The 15,155-nt window shown below is 41.6% G+C and overlaps 1 protein-coding gene across 4 annotated transcripts in view; it reads right to left on the minus strand.

Annotated features, from left to right (window-relative positions):
- CXADR (CXADR cell adhesion molecule) overlaps positions 1-10,421 on the minus strand; it is a 62,528-nt gene extending 52,107 nt beyond the window's left edge. The window contains exon 1 of one of the 4 annotated variants that reach the window (XM_079101226.1): positions 9,227-9,555. In XM_079101226.1, coding sequence (XP_078957352.1) covers positions 9,227-9,269 — 43 coding nt within the window. In that variant the 5' untranslated portion in view covers positions 9,270-9,555. Of the gene's footprint in view, positions 1-9,226 lie in introns of all 4 variants that reach the window. The other 3 variants (XM_079101227.1, XM_079101225.1, XM_079101228.1) reach the window with 3 other exon arrangements.
- Positions 10,422-15,155: the final 4,734 nt, after the last annotated feature.

Below are 15,155 nucleotides of genomic sequence, written 5' to 3' on the forward strand. Positions count from 1 at the left end.
TGAAGAAATTTGCTTTTGCTCAGTATGTACACATGTTGTTTACTTAACTGTTAATCCTTTTTCTCACTGAATACCAAACGACAAACAGAGCATGCCACTGATTTCAGATTTCATACCTACCCTAAAAATACTGTTATTATCTTTCCCTCTCTTTTCCTATCTTCCCTTTGCCCACAAAGCAGGAAAACTTTTTTTTTTCCCTACAAGTACCCTGCCAACCAAACTGCAAAAACTGCTGACTCAAGTTACCTGTAAGACTAACTGCCTAACTGCTTATTCTAAATCAGAATGGGTGAGGCTGTGAGGTGGAGGATATGGAAAAGACAAATGGAAACTCACAGAAAAGCTAAAATGCTACTCTGTTACCATTTTGATTATAGAAACATGTTTAACTTTTTCTTTTCTAGTTCCAGGGATTGAACCCAGGGCGACAACCACTGAGCCACATCCCAGTTCATTTTTATTTTTTATTTTGAGACAGGGTTTTAGTCAGTTTTTTTGCTGCTGTGACTAAATGACCCAACCATAAAAACTATAAAGGAGGAAAAGTTTATTTAGGGGCTCACAGTTTCAGAGGTCTCAATCCACAGGCAGCAGGCTCCATTCCCTAGGACTGGAGATGAGGTGGGACATCACAGTGGAACAGTGAGGCAGAGGAACACAGCTCACATAGTGATCAGGAAGCAGAGAGACTCCACTTACCAAATACAAATACATACCCCAAAGCTAACCCCAATGCCCCACCTCCTCCAGTCATACCACACCTGCCTTCGGTTATTGCTCAGTTAATCTCATCAGGTGATTAATTCACTGGGTTAAGGCTCTAATAACCCATCATTTCCCCACTGAACCCTCTCACATTGTCTCACACATGAGGTTTTGGAGGACATCTCAAATCAAACCATAACATTCCATCCCTGGCCTCTAAAAGCTCACACTGATTTGACAATGCAAAATACATTTAGTCCATGCCCAAGAGTCCCCATAGTCTCAACAGTTCTGAGACTGCTCAAAGTTCAAATTCAAAGTCTTCTCCGAGACTCAAGGTAATCTCACTTTGTGAGCTCCTATTAAATTGAAAGCAATTTACAAATATCCAATATATAATGGTACAGAGTAAACATTTCCATTCAGAAAAAAATAGGGGTATACAAAGAAGGAATAGCACCAAAGCAAGAACGAAATCCCACTGGGTAGACAAGTCCTGTAACTCCATATCCAGCATCTGGGGCACATGGCATGGTGATGTTCTGTTCAACGCACTTCTGTAGCTCCACCCCTGCAGCCTTGTTGGTTGCAGCTCAAGTGGCCTTTCTTGTTGGCTTGTCTCTGCTCAATTGCAGCTTTCCTAGGATGATGTCCAATGTTTCTGGCATTTCTTAATATTGAGGGTCTCCAGTGAAGCTTTGGCTTCCTCCTCACATCTTCATGCTTCACCTTCTCAGGGGATTCCTGCAGGGACTCCAAACCTGCTGCACTCTGCCTAGCCTCCCAGGCCTTCCTTTGAAATCTTGGTAGAAGCCTCCATTACCTCCTAACTAATTCCTAATTCCTGCAGAACCAGCAGCACATGGTTGACCTCAAAGTCGGTCACCATCCTGAACAGAAATCAAGCCTCCAGGAATCCTGGCTGTATCAGTCACTGAGTGTCTGAGTGGCTGAGCACTTTGAAAAAACCTCCTAGGCACCCTTGTGCAAGATGGGTCTCCCACTGGTCTCTACTCAAGAAAATTTTCACTTTTCCTCCCTTGAGCCTGAGATGCCCTCAAGCCATCTTTCTCACCGTCTACGGATAAAGTCTTTAGCATTTCTTTACTGGCCATAACACCTCTAACAACTGAAACTTTCTCAGCCCCAGTTTTACTTCCACCTTTAAAGTCCAAGTTTTTAAAATCTCTCTGCTCTGCTTTCTGCTTCTGAATATCACAATAAACTTGGCTAAAAGCCGCCAGCAATAACTATGTCACTTCCTGAAGTCTGTGCTGCCTAGACATTTCTTTCACCAGATTAAGAAGTCCATTGCTTTTAAAATCAGCCTTACAGAAATTCTCAGGACATGGCACAGTGCAGACAACTTCTCAGCCAGAATATAATAGGAATGGCCTTTACTCCAAATTCCAAGAGAATCCTCCTCTGAACCCTCTTGAGCCCTTTCTTCACTGTCCATGGTCCAATTGGCATTCTGATCTTCTGAGCTCCCACTGGAATGGTCCATTAAGCTCCCAATACAACAATCTAAAAATATTTCCAGCTTGCACTGCAAAGCATTTCAAAATTGCTACCACCAATTCCAAAAAACTCAAAAAACTTCTGAACCCCATGGTCAGGTCAGTAACATCAGACTCCACTTGGTACCAATTTCTGTTTTAGTCAGTTTTTATACTGCTGTGACTAAAGGACCCAATCAGCAAAATTGTAGAGGAGGAAAAGTTTGAGGGCTCACAGTTTCAGAGTTCTTAGTCCACAGAAGGATAGCTCCACTCCTCAGGGCTCAAGGTGAGGCAGACATCATGGTGGAAGAGTGTGATGGAGGAAAGCAGCTCACATGATAATCAGTAAGCAGAGAGAGACAGCCTCCACTCTCCAGATACAGACAGGGTCTCACTAACCTAGGGCATTGCTAAGTTGCTAAGGCTGGCTTTGAACTTGTGACTCATGCTTCAGCCTTCCAAGTTGCTGGAATTACAGGCTCATGCCACTGCACCCAGCAAAAGCATGTTTAACTTCTGAACACTTACAAAGCAATACAAATAACAGAGCTCCAAGAGAACACCAACCCAAACCATGACCTCAGTGCCAGTTTCCTGAATGGATCACTTCTCCATGACAAAGTGACCTTCTTCCATACCTTTCACATACTGCCATCTGCATTTCCAGCCCCACTGAAGAAATCAAGTAGAAAAGGTTAAGAAACCAGAACTCAAAAAGATTACTCCTCTGTTCTTTGAATTCTTACTCTTACTTAGCACCACATTCCACAGAAAATAATCTAAATCCAAATCAATCTAACAGTTATTATTTTGGAGTATGAACTTTGTTTTCTTAAAAAATACAAGTTAGATGAAAGTCAGATAAAGCCCTAAGGTCATTTTGGTTAGATAGTATTTAATTGCTTTCTGTGTAACTTTAGTAATTACTTTAAAGTTCACATCTACTACTTGCTGGCCACCAAATCAATCCAATCCAGAACTCCCAGCCCCTATTCTTTCTTAATTACAAAAAGGATCAATTCTCACTCAATAATGACTGTGTATGACAAAAGAAATGTGGAAAGAAGGGGAGGGAAGGAACAGACTGCAAACAGGAGATTAAAATTTGAGACTGGAGTGGAAAAACCAACATACACAAAGCTGACCTGTGTACCACACAGAGCCCAGCCTTGCCCATCTCTTCCATGATGTACCTATTCTTGATCTACAAATGTTCTTTCCCCTGGAGGGAAAGAATGAGCTGCAAGCATAGATTCCTGTCTAGCACACCTTGCCCCATTCATTCAATGAACATCACTGTGCCATATGTGGGAAATAAAATGTAAATAGTCCCTGACCTAATGAAAAGTAGCTTATGGAGAGAGAAAACAATTATTTTGTGCCTTTATTATAAAGGCATGTTTGATAAGTGCTAGAACATGCTGCTGGTAACAGGATATGCCTGGAGCACGGGGAAAAGCTTGCTTGATTAGATGCCAATTATGAAACTACTTCCAACAAGAGACGATGGTAGTGGCTGGAAGGACACAAGTGTCTTAGAAACTGGATGTGAGCAGGTGGAAATATAAAAAGAGTCAAATCAAATACCTGTCTTTCTGTCTGAGCATTTTTGTAGCTAAAAAAAAAAAAAAAAAAAAAAAAAAAAAAAAAATCACTTAATGGGAGTGGGAATAATGTATAAACAGGTTTAGTTGGAGATGCCTATGAGAAGTCCAGGCAGAGATGCCAGGTGGGTGGTTTGATATTATTCATAAAGCTTGGGAGAGAGAAACTAGAAATAGACTGAAGACTATAAGCATAAAAATGGTGACTGAAACCATAAATTGAGGAACCTCAGCATTTGTAAGGAGAAAACTGAGCACTGAAAAGAAAATAAAGAATAGGTCAAAGGGGAAAGTGTTCAGTAGAGCTATTCATGCTGAGAGGTTTAAGAGGCTGAAGGTGTGAGATGCCCATTGGAAAATTGCAGTCTAAAGCAGGGGGTGAAAATTAAATTTTAAAGGATGGAAGAATTAGCAACAAGAAAGGAAATAATGAAGTGAGTAAATGCAGGCAAGTACTTTAAGAAGCCTGGGTAAGAGGGGAAGGATGAGCAGTGTTGAATGAAGGACTGCAGAGTTGAAGGGCTATAAATAGGAATAAATAAGCCTGTTGAAAGTTGATGAGATCCAGATAAAAGAGAGAAAATGACATCCCTGAGATGCTGAAGGGTTCAGGAATTAATTTGAAAGGAAATCAGGGAAGAATTACAAGGTGAACAAAATTCTAGGTCTGGACGGAGGAAAGTTAAGAGAGTCCTTATTAGCTAGCTTCCACCTTCTCTCTTGGGGTATGTACTGCCCTCTGGGATTACAGCCACATGGGTGGTGCCTCACCATTGCAAAGTACAGTTCTCATTCTCCACTAACCTACTGAAATCCAGCTTTGCTCTCACCAGTACAGACACTATCCTTCCTGTGGAATCAATAACTTCCTGAATTTCTCAATCGTCTCCAGATGGTAAGAACAGTCTCATTTCTCCACCAGTCTCTAGGACATCCTTGCCCTCTAGTTCTCTATTCTCTTGCTCCTGTGTTCTTCACCTTGTGTTTACCTCTTAGAGGGTGGTGTTTCTCCTGCCTCACTTTCCACCTTCTCTTCTAGCCCTACCTGTGTTTCCTGGTCAGCCTTACACGGGTGAATCCTATCAGCAGTGACTGCTCAATTCTGCATCTCCAATCTTTGCCTCTCTTTTATGATCCAGTCCTTTGTTTAAATCTTTCTACTGGATTATTATTTTTTTAACTTTAAATCTTCTCAGGCACCTCAAATGCTACCTTTCCAAACTTAAGTTCATCGTCCTCTACCTAAAACCTGCTCCTCTTTTGTGTATTTCCCCTGTAGGTCAGTGACATTACCATACACTAAATCAGAAATCTGATTGCTTCTCTTCAATGTTTTCCTGTCACTCATTCTAGCAACTACCAAGTTCTACTTCCTCAGAAAAGCTTTCCAAATCAAAAGAAGTCTAACTCTGCTCAGCTGTGTTTCTACAGGGATTGCTTATGTCCATCCAGATCATCTCAGAGGGACTTCTGTGTTAGATCTATTGGTTCTACCTGTCTCCAGAACTGTTGTATTATTACCACTCAAGAGAATAACCTCACTTCTTCATTACCTCCATAGGTTTCTTAGTGCCATGGGGGTGGGGGATATAATGTGACTGACCTATCATTTCCTATGGAGCTCTCAAGCACAACCTGTAGCTTCCTGCCCACATGAAATGAGGTCAGCAGTGATATCATGTGAAACTGTTAAAATTTTAAAAATCTCAGGCCCCACCCCAGGTCTTCTCATATGAATGACTCAGATGCATATTAACCATCTGAGCACTGTTGGTTAGATGCTTTATATGCACTGAACTTCTCAACTCTCAAGATACATCATACCCTTCAGATCTTCATGTCTCTGCAAAAAAACTACCATCTACCTGGAAAACCATTCCTTGTGCAATTTGCAATGCCACATACTACTACTGTAGGGGCACCTAGCGCAGGGCATAGTACATAGTAGACCATAAAGGGTTGAGTAACTGGATCATTTAATAAATCAATTAACAGATGAGTTTATTTTGGGAACCTGGAGGGTCTGAGGTACTCAAGTACCTCAAAATGACTGTTAGGCAGTTGAAAACAGCAGCCCAGAACTCAAAGTAGACTTCGCTGGAAATAAACTACTTGGTGGTTACAATGATGGACAGAGGAGGTCATCCAGGGTTAAGATGGAAATTGAGAAGAGGGTTATGGGCCAAACCATGGGGAAGATGACATTTAAGGGACCTATTACAGATGGCAGTTAAGGGCAGGTCAACAAGATTGAAAAGAACCAAAATAGGTGTCATGGAGCGCCAAAGAGATAAGTGCATTTGGCACACAGGTTATCATTATCTATGACAACTGGGGGGTGGGGGGATAAAATACAACAACAAGGTCAGAGATGAAGCACTGGGGAATAACTATATCGGGCTAACATATTAACTCATACTTAATTTTTGTGGTGGTTTCAATCTACTCTCAGCAATTTTCAAGAATACAATATGTTGCTGTAACTATAACCTGCATGTTGAACAACAGAGGTCTTGAACTTACTCCTACCAGCTCCATGAAATATTTTCTTCTTTGACCAAATCTCCCCAACACCTTCTGCAGTATCTCCATTCTTGACACATAAGGCAAATGAAGCACACAGAAGACAGTAGTGGCCTGGTCACCATCAAATAGCTAATAAGTGGCTGGGTGACTAGCTGGACATTTTTTTAGTTCCACTCACTGGAACTGTGAAAAACATCATATATATATATATATATATATATATATATATATATATATATATAAAACTTTTTTGTGTGTGGTGCTAGGGATTGCATGCAGGGCCTTGTGCATGCTGGGCAAGCACTGTACCAACTGAGTCATATGCCCAGACCTATTATTTTAACCAAGTCTAATGATGATACCTTAGGTACATAGGCCCTTTAGTTTCCAACAGTCTAAGTCCTGCAGAATATCCTGGAGTACTCAGAATGCCTCAAAGTACTCACCTAAGATCATGAAGTTTAAAAGCAAATAATAAAAGTCTTTAATAACCAGTGACCAGTCAACCTAACAACAGGTTCTTAATAAATGACAGGTGACCAATGGCAGAAATTAGGATTTCAATTAGAGGTAATCAAAGAGGAAAGTGGCTATTCCACATATAATAGCATGGTGATAAGAGCACAAACTGGAATGCAAATTTATGGCCTGGCCAATTTAGTTACATAACTATCCATGCCTCAGTTTCTCTGCTTACACAACAGGATAATTATAAGAAATACCAGGGGAGGGAAAGATAATGAAATGAGACGAACGTCACTACCCTATATACATGTATGATTACACAGTGTGACTCTTCTTCGTGCACAACAAGAAAAAGGAAAAGTTGTATCCCATTTGTGTACAATGAATCAAAAAATAAAAAAAGAAATACCCTTAAGGGTTGTTTGACAGATTGAATACATGTAAAATCCTTGGAAAAGTATCTGGCATTAATAACTGCTGAATCAAGGGTTTAATACTATTGCTGCTACTGTCTCTGCTCTACTGCTGCTACTACTAATGACAGTGAGACTTGCTGCTACATAGGTAATAAAAATGCATCACAAAGAGTCCCCTAGCAAACACAGTACACTGCAAAACTCTAAAGGGACAAATCTAGAACAGCTATCATTACAGCATTTCAATTTTTAATATGTAAGCCTTGTTTTGCCAATGTAGGATTCAATAATGTTAACACTGAACTTGAGTTTCTAGCAAAGCATTTCTAAAATGGCTTGAAATATCTGAAGAAATATTCAGAAGCATATGTAACATCAATTACATAGTTTCTGAGTTGTTTCTTAAGTTGGAACACTGGGGAGAAAAAGAGTTGTCTTGTTTAGCTGAAGACGTTAGTCTTTTAATGATATATTTATTCACTGTACCCTAATGTACACTTTGAGAGCAGAAAGATTATATAGTATTAAAATAGCCTCAACTAGGATTGTGCTTAAAGTGAGGCATTGAGGGTGGGGGAATAAGCCTAATTAAATGAAGATCCCCGCCCCCAGAAAAAAAAAATCGCTGCGAGATTTATATTCTGATTGAGATATGATTTTTTTCCTGAGAACACAAACCTTGTGTTCTCAATTTCAACTTCAGTTTAGGCCTTGACAAAACAAAGGTGGAAAAGTAAACCGGTTATTTGACCCTTCTTTTTTTTTTTTTTCCAGATTTCTTTCGAAATTTCAGGCAAGCCTAAGTGATATGTATCAAAAAAGGTGGAGGTAGGGCTATAGACGCAGATCGAAGATTAGACTTGTTAATAGACTGGTGATCCCATGAGTAATGCTCACAGCTGTGGCATTCAACAATGGAATTAACATTTCAACAGGAAGCAGAGCCATCCCAACAGACAAGGCCACTCGATATTGCTGTTGAGCACTTTAAAAGAAAAAAAAAAATTATTCTGTAGGCTACACAAAGTCTGCCTCTTACTGTTCCACCTATGAATTTGATTTTATTTTTTAATGAATCATTCAGTTACAAAAAGCCGCAAGTGCTTGGGCTAAGATCAGGTGGTTAAAACAGAGAAGGAAACAGATCCGTTTTTTCAAGTGTCAAAATATTTACGCTGTCTAGTGGTCCACGCATATTTTAAATGCCTTTTTCCCCTCCCAGAAAAAGGTGCAGTCAAAAAATGTACTTGGCGAGTCCTTTAGGAATTACCCTGTACAAGTTACCATATCTTATCTTTAAAATGAACCAACTCATTACAAACTCAAACCCGAGGTTGTTAAATTCTCCCTTGCACTTTGCCCCAGGACCGCAGGAATCAATACCGCAGTTTTGCAGGAACGGACTTCTGATTTCCCACGGTCTGCTCCTAATTTCCCCTCTACGGAGCAGCCCTGGTTTGGGCTAGCCTCTTCCAAGGGTTCTGGTGCTCGTCCAGCGCCTTTCCTAGAGGTAGCTGGGACGACTCGAGGCACGGAACAGCTCAGTGTCCACTGAATAATGGCGTTCGTAATTCAGCCTCCCGGCTTGGACTACTCGACACCTGAAACTCGCCGCCCAAGGCTTGGAAACCGGGTATCGCTGGACCCACGCTGACATCGGAATAGGCAGGAGCAAAGCAGCACCCGAGGCACAGAACGCTCAGCGAGACCCACCAGGCGCACGCCGAACGCCGCGCCCACCCCTCACCGCCCCGCTCGGTCCTCAGCTCTGCTATGGCACCTCAGGCACCCCAATCCCCTGTGCTACCCCTCGGGGGCCGTTCCACCCTCCCGGCTCGCGCACTTGGCTCTGCAATATCACTCCGGTGCAATTCTGCCCACCCGCCAATGCCGCAGCGCCCCCCAAATCCCGCCCCCTCCCCCACACCCATTGTTCCCGGGTGGTCGCGGGCAGCGAGCGCCCCCGGGTTGGGAGCGTGCTGGGGACCAAACGGCGCCCACTCACCCGCGACTCCGCATAGGAGCACGAAGCGCAGCAGAAGCGCCATGGTGGCTGCCCGGCCGTGGGCGGCGGCTGCAGGTAGGCGGCTCTAGCTCTGGTTCTCTATCTCCCGGCGCCTCGCGCGCTCCCGACTGGGCTGGCGGCGGCCGCGGCACCTCTGCACCCCGCCTTCCCCCGCCCCCTCTCGGCAGGTGAACTAGCGTCACTTCCGGCAGCAGTCGTAGCTGGGCAGCAAGTGCCCGCAGCACCAGCCGCGTGGGGTTGCCATGGCAACCGGGTGCAGCGCGCCGCCGCCCCGGGGGACAGCTCAGGTCCAGTACTCCTCCGACTGCATTGCGCTGCTTTGGGAGTCGGATGGTAGCCTCCTCCCACGCCCGCAAGCGTAACCCGGGGACCCAGCCTTCATCTCAGTTAAATCGGTATTTGTGCACCAGGATTGGACCGGCTAGTCTCTCTCGGCAGCTGAAACTGCAGTCACGCCCTCCGTTGGGGCGCGGCGATGGACAATGGTTGCTCGCCTCTCCCCCGACCTGTCCGTCCGGCGGGCACCCACCCGACTCGTCCCTCGGGGTAGTAAGGGGCGCAGGATTCCAGCCGCCGGTCCCACCTTCTGCGATGTGCTGGGGAAAGCGAGCTGGGCAGCCTTAAGCACTATCTATATTCTCTCTGAGTCGGTGGGCTGATGTAAAAGGAGCGAGAAAAGGCTTTTTTCCTTCTCCAGTAATGACTGAAGCTTTAACTGCGGCTACGATTTGGGAAATACTCGGTTTTTTCCTCATTGCATGTGTAGGTTATCCTAGCCCCGAAATTGGCCAACAAGGACCTTTAAAAGTGGGACTAAGTGGGGGCAGTTAAAGGCTTTAGGTAGGGTGGGGTGTTGGCGGGTCCCCACAATTAGGGAGCTAAAAAGTCTCAACTCTGCAGTGTCGCTTCCGCCTCCTAGTGCGCTCCACGGACTTCATCTGGTGCTATTTTGTGGCTTGTTCCTGGTTGCTTTTCCCAGATACCGTTTATTTATAACTGCTGAGAGACTGGGTTGCACAACGGTTCCAAATCAAGTGTGAAGTAGAAAAAAAGCAGCCGTGTTGCGCCACGGGTAGAAGCTTGCCCTCTTTGTGGGCAAGTTATTCAGAAGTGGCACGCACCTTGGGATTGAAGTGAAAATTAGACGAGATAATGCATAAAAATGGGCGCGACCTATCTGGCACTGCATGTAGTAAGTATTCTCAGTAAATGGAAGCTAATAAAAATAATAGTGGGACCATTCTTTTTATCTATTGAATCAGAAAGGAGAAAGGACAGAGAAAATAAATTAGTTATCTAGAAGACCAAAGTTGCCCAACTTCATTTTAGCCCAGTTGGTTGCAATCATGGGTGCACGTTAAAATTATGTATAGAAATTTTCAAAAATACCCTACAATGCCTAAGCCTCACCCTAATGTTTAACATAATTTGAGTGGAATCCTGTCTTACCCCAAAAGAAATGCAAGTGTAGATGTGAGACAACATCAATAACGGACTTCCTATTAATTGAGGAAACAGGATTTCTACTGGATATAGTTGCAGATATATAATATTTGAAATTCACATTTTACTAATCACATTGTGTGGTTTGGATCTGTAATGCCCTCCAAAGGCTCAAGTTGAAGGCCTGCTCCCCAGCTGGTGGTGTTATGAAGGAGAGGAAGGGGACTCAGGAGGTGGGCATCTAGTAGATCAATGGGGACTTTGAAGGTATTTGTGGAAAGCGGACTGGGCCTTGCTCTGAGTTACTCCATGATGTATAGAAGGGTAGTTTTCAAGCTGTACCTAACCCTGAGCAATTCTGTTTTGTGAAAGCAATGGTTTGCCATCGGTTACTCCATTTAGAATACAAGTGCTAATACAGAATGACTCTACACCTTGCTTGTACAGGTGAACAACCACTATTTGCTTAGCACAACCATGAAGCACAAATTGATAAATAACTTACTCATGTCAACTATCAAACTAAATCAGAAGCACCTGGACTTGTCATTCCAAATCATCAGAAACACAGGAGTTTATCAGCCTCCAGTGTAACCCTCTCACCTAAGACCCATAAAGGCAGGATTTCCCCAAGACTGGGCATGGCAGCATGTTGACTCCCATCACCTAGTCACTTATCAGAGACTTGTTCAGGACAATTGCCACAGCAATGAGTCCCTGGTTCAGTCCCTCCCGGTTTCCACACAACCCTGTCTCTCCTGCTGGTTACACACAGGTCCACAAGCTGCCACTCCAAACTGACACTTTAAATTGACACTTTGAAACTGCCATCCCTGCCTCCAGATACTCTACTTGACAACTCAAACTGGTTTCTTAAAACCCTTATCTGACCACCTACAGTGACTCTTGACCCTTTGTATTCATATCTGCCTGTGCTCTTGGCACAGCATTCTCTAACCCTACACCATCTTAACCCTTTCTTTGCTCTTCTTATAAGATTGTGTGAATTATGATGTGTAGACTGAGTGCTGCAGATACCAGAAATTAAGTTCAGAATGGAATTTGTCACTGCCTGACTTATGACTGTCAGATGACTCATGAGAGTCAGTGAATTGCAACCACTGAAAGTGATGTAACTTATGAAATTATTGTTATTAAAATAAATCCTGACATTGTAGAAAGACAAAAAAGAGTTTGGTCTACGTTAATGGCATAGCTTGTTCATGACAGTTATGTTTTGTTCCCAGGTCCTCTCTCTCTTCCTCTTTTCCACTCTCTCCTTTGATTGGCCCTCTTTCTCTTCCTCTTCCTCTTCTACTCCTCCTTCACCTTTGTCTTTTCACTCTTCTCCCTCTCCCTTCTTTTTGCCAACCAGCTACCTTGAGGTGAGCAGCTCTGCTCTGCACTAAGCTCCCCACCATGACCTCTTCAAAGCCAAAGTCCAAGCAACCATGGACTGAAACCTCTAAAACTATGAGCCAAAATAAATCTTTCCTCCTTTTAAAGTGCCTAAATCAGGTATTTTGTCACAGTGGTGGAAGGCTGACATACCACATTATACTTTGTAAGTAGAGAAGATCAAGCATTCAAGTTGTTTCTATCCATTTCACAGTTTTCTGAGAACTTTTCTTAATATGTACTGCTCCATAGAAGCACACATTTGTCATAATGTTGTTAACTTAGGTTTCCTACAGAAGAAAGCAAACCCACTCTTCAGGAATCATTTCAACCACTTACTGAAATAAATTTTAGAAATTATCCCCAAAATTTTTTATTTCACTTCTTTTCCTGGCACTTGTTCTTATAATCCTCACATTTTGCCTCCTTCTGTGGTAGGAATTTGCATCTCTATTACTCATTTCTCTTACTCTAAATATTTCTAGATAGCAAAAAAGGCATATTATTCATTTCTGTCAATCTTGGAAGCACAGACTATATTAGGTCCTCAAGTGTTTGTTGAATTAAATATTTTCATATGTTAAAACATTTTTATATGTTAACATATAATGTCATGTTAAAATATTTAAATATGTATTCAGTAGTGAATCATTACACCTTGATATATCTTTTGAGAAAGTACTTCATAAAAATGTAAAATGTATAAGCTTACAGTTTTCTGACTCTTTACTGAATGCAAATTTTTAAAGTTATATCATTCTAACATAAATAATCATAAAAGGAACACTTCACCTTTCAAAGTATCCTTTGAAAAGTTATAAGAAGTTGTCTTTAGTCTTTGAATTGTGACTAATATTTTATATAAATAGTAGCTGAATTCATGCAGTTAGGTGAAACCTATTAATGATGCCTTAAAAAGGTTTTGTGACTGTTGTCAGCTTGGAAATTATGTCTTCTGGAAGCTGTAATGAGTTTATCTCATTAACTCTGGAACATTCAAATTATGCATTGCTTTGTGTGCTTAAACCAAGCTAGCAAATAGTGCACAACCATTAAATGAATTATCCTTTCTTAGTAAAGCACCAAGCACTCCACATTGTATAGCCTCTAAACCAGCAGAAAGGTGATTCCGGGTCCATCAAGAAGATAATAATTAGAGAGACATAAATAACCCTGTGGTTAATAAAGCGTCCATCCTTACATAAATTTCTCAGCAGTAATGGATCTGTCAACACACCCACAGGTAATTAAAATTCTACAAGTACATTCAAAGGTTAATTTATACTTAAGAATTAAAGGATTATCACCTCTCCAGAGCCTAGACTATGAAGACATATTAAGTCGGAAACTTTTTTTTTTTGGGGGGGTGGGTACTAGAAATGAACCCAGGGATGTTTTACCACTGAGCTACATCCCCAGTCCTTTTTATATCTTACTTTGAGACAGGGTCTTGCTAACTTGCTGAGAGTCTGACCAATTTGCTGAAGCTGGTCTTGAACTTCTGATCCCCTAGTCTCAGTTCTCCCCATCCCCAATGCTGAATCACATATTACAGGTATGTGTCACCATGTCTGGCTCTAGAGTCAGAAATTTTCTATCAATCATGAGACTGCTGATTTTTATGTTTTTTGTTGTTGTTGTTGTTTTTGTTGTTGTTTGGTGGGGAGAGAACCATATGCTGTTTTTAATGAGGAACCAAAGTTTATCACTTTACTAGTATTTACATTTACTAGTATTTACATTTACTAGTACTGTACTAGGAACATTGCTTTCACAGACTAATACCATCCATACCATTTACCTCTAAGCAGTGATTTCATAAATACATACAATTTTAGTTTTATGCCATGTATATAATGTTTGCAAAAATGAATACACAAAAGTGATACATTTATACAGACCCAAACTGAGCATTTATTTTACATATTTTTATCAAAGAAAAATCTGTATATTCATATTGCTTCCCTTTCCGTTTTGTCTCTTATCATTTCATACTAGTTTTCTTCCTCCAATTTCTGGTAATTCATGGATTTCTGTTCAACAGTTAGGATAGGGTATAAAAAAAAAAAGTATGGAAGTTCTGGGCTTGTAAGTGTTACATTTTTACTGTGGTCTCAGATTATTCTGGGGGAGGACCCCAAAATAATTACTTACTTTTAGAAAAAAAATCCCACTAATTTCCAGCACTCAAATATAAGCACAGATATAAACACAGGGTGGCCAGTGTTCTGGAAATATGACTGGAAGAGGACAGGTCGCCTCAATTTAAGTACCTGTTTATAAGCTTTTATTTAATCCTTATGTATTCAATAGGGTATTCCACCTATCCACTAGTTTGGTGACCCCTTGTCTAAAGACTCTCTTTTTCTTTTTCCCTTTGGGGCACTGGGGATTGAACATGTTAGGCGATTACTCTACCATTGAGCTACATCCCTAGCCCCAATCTCTCTTTTTTTCTCACTCTACAGAATAAACATCCAGTCTTATGTAATAGTGCATAGGGGTAGAGATGGGATATCGATGTTTAAATTATTTTAAAATTAACTTTGAGTCAATCTCCTTATGTTCAGCCTCACCTCCATCCCACTCTCAAATATCTAAATAGTACTAAATTCGCAATCTCAGAAATGTTCACTTCGACCACTGCTGACTTAGAATTCGTTTTCTTGTGTATGTTGTCAGTAAATTCTCATCTTTCTACGTACCTGTCCCAAAGTTTGATGTTTTCTTTGTCCTGTGTTTACAGGCCTTTTGAAAACTCCATTTACTGTCGTTTTGTTTTTAGTGCCGAGGATCAAACCTAGGTCCTCATGCTCAACTACTGAGCCACACCCCCAGCTGTATTTACTGAAATTTTAATGAAGTTTTCATGAGAAGTGGAGGTGAATGTATGCGTTTAAATCTCCACCTTTCTACAGAAATCTGCCCTCAATTGCAGTGAAATGTCCCTAGGCATATTTAAGTTTTAAAAGTCTAAAAAGAATGAGTACCTTTACTCTTCTGAATCTCAAACTATCATATTTCTCTCTTAATTTGTACTGTAATTCAACATGTTTTCTGTCTGCCT

Source organism: Sciurus vulgaris (genome assembly GCF_902686455.1).
Source record: "Sciurus vulgaris genome assembly, chromosome: 10".
Lineage (NCBI taxonomy): Eukaryota > Metazoa > Chordata > Mammalia > Rodentia > Sciuridae > Sciurus > Sciurus vulgaris.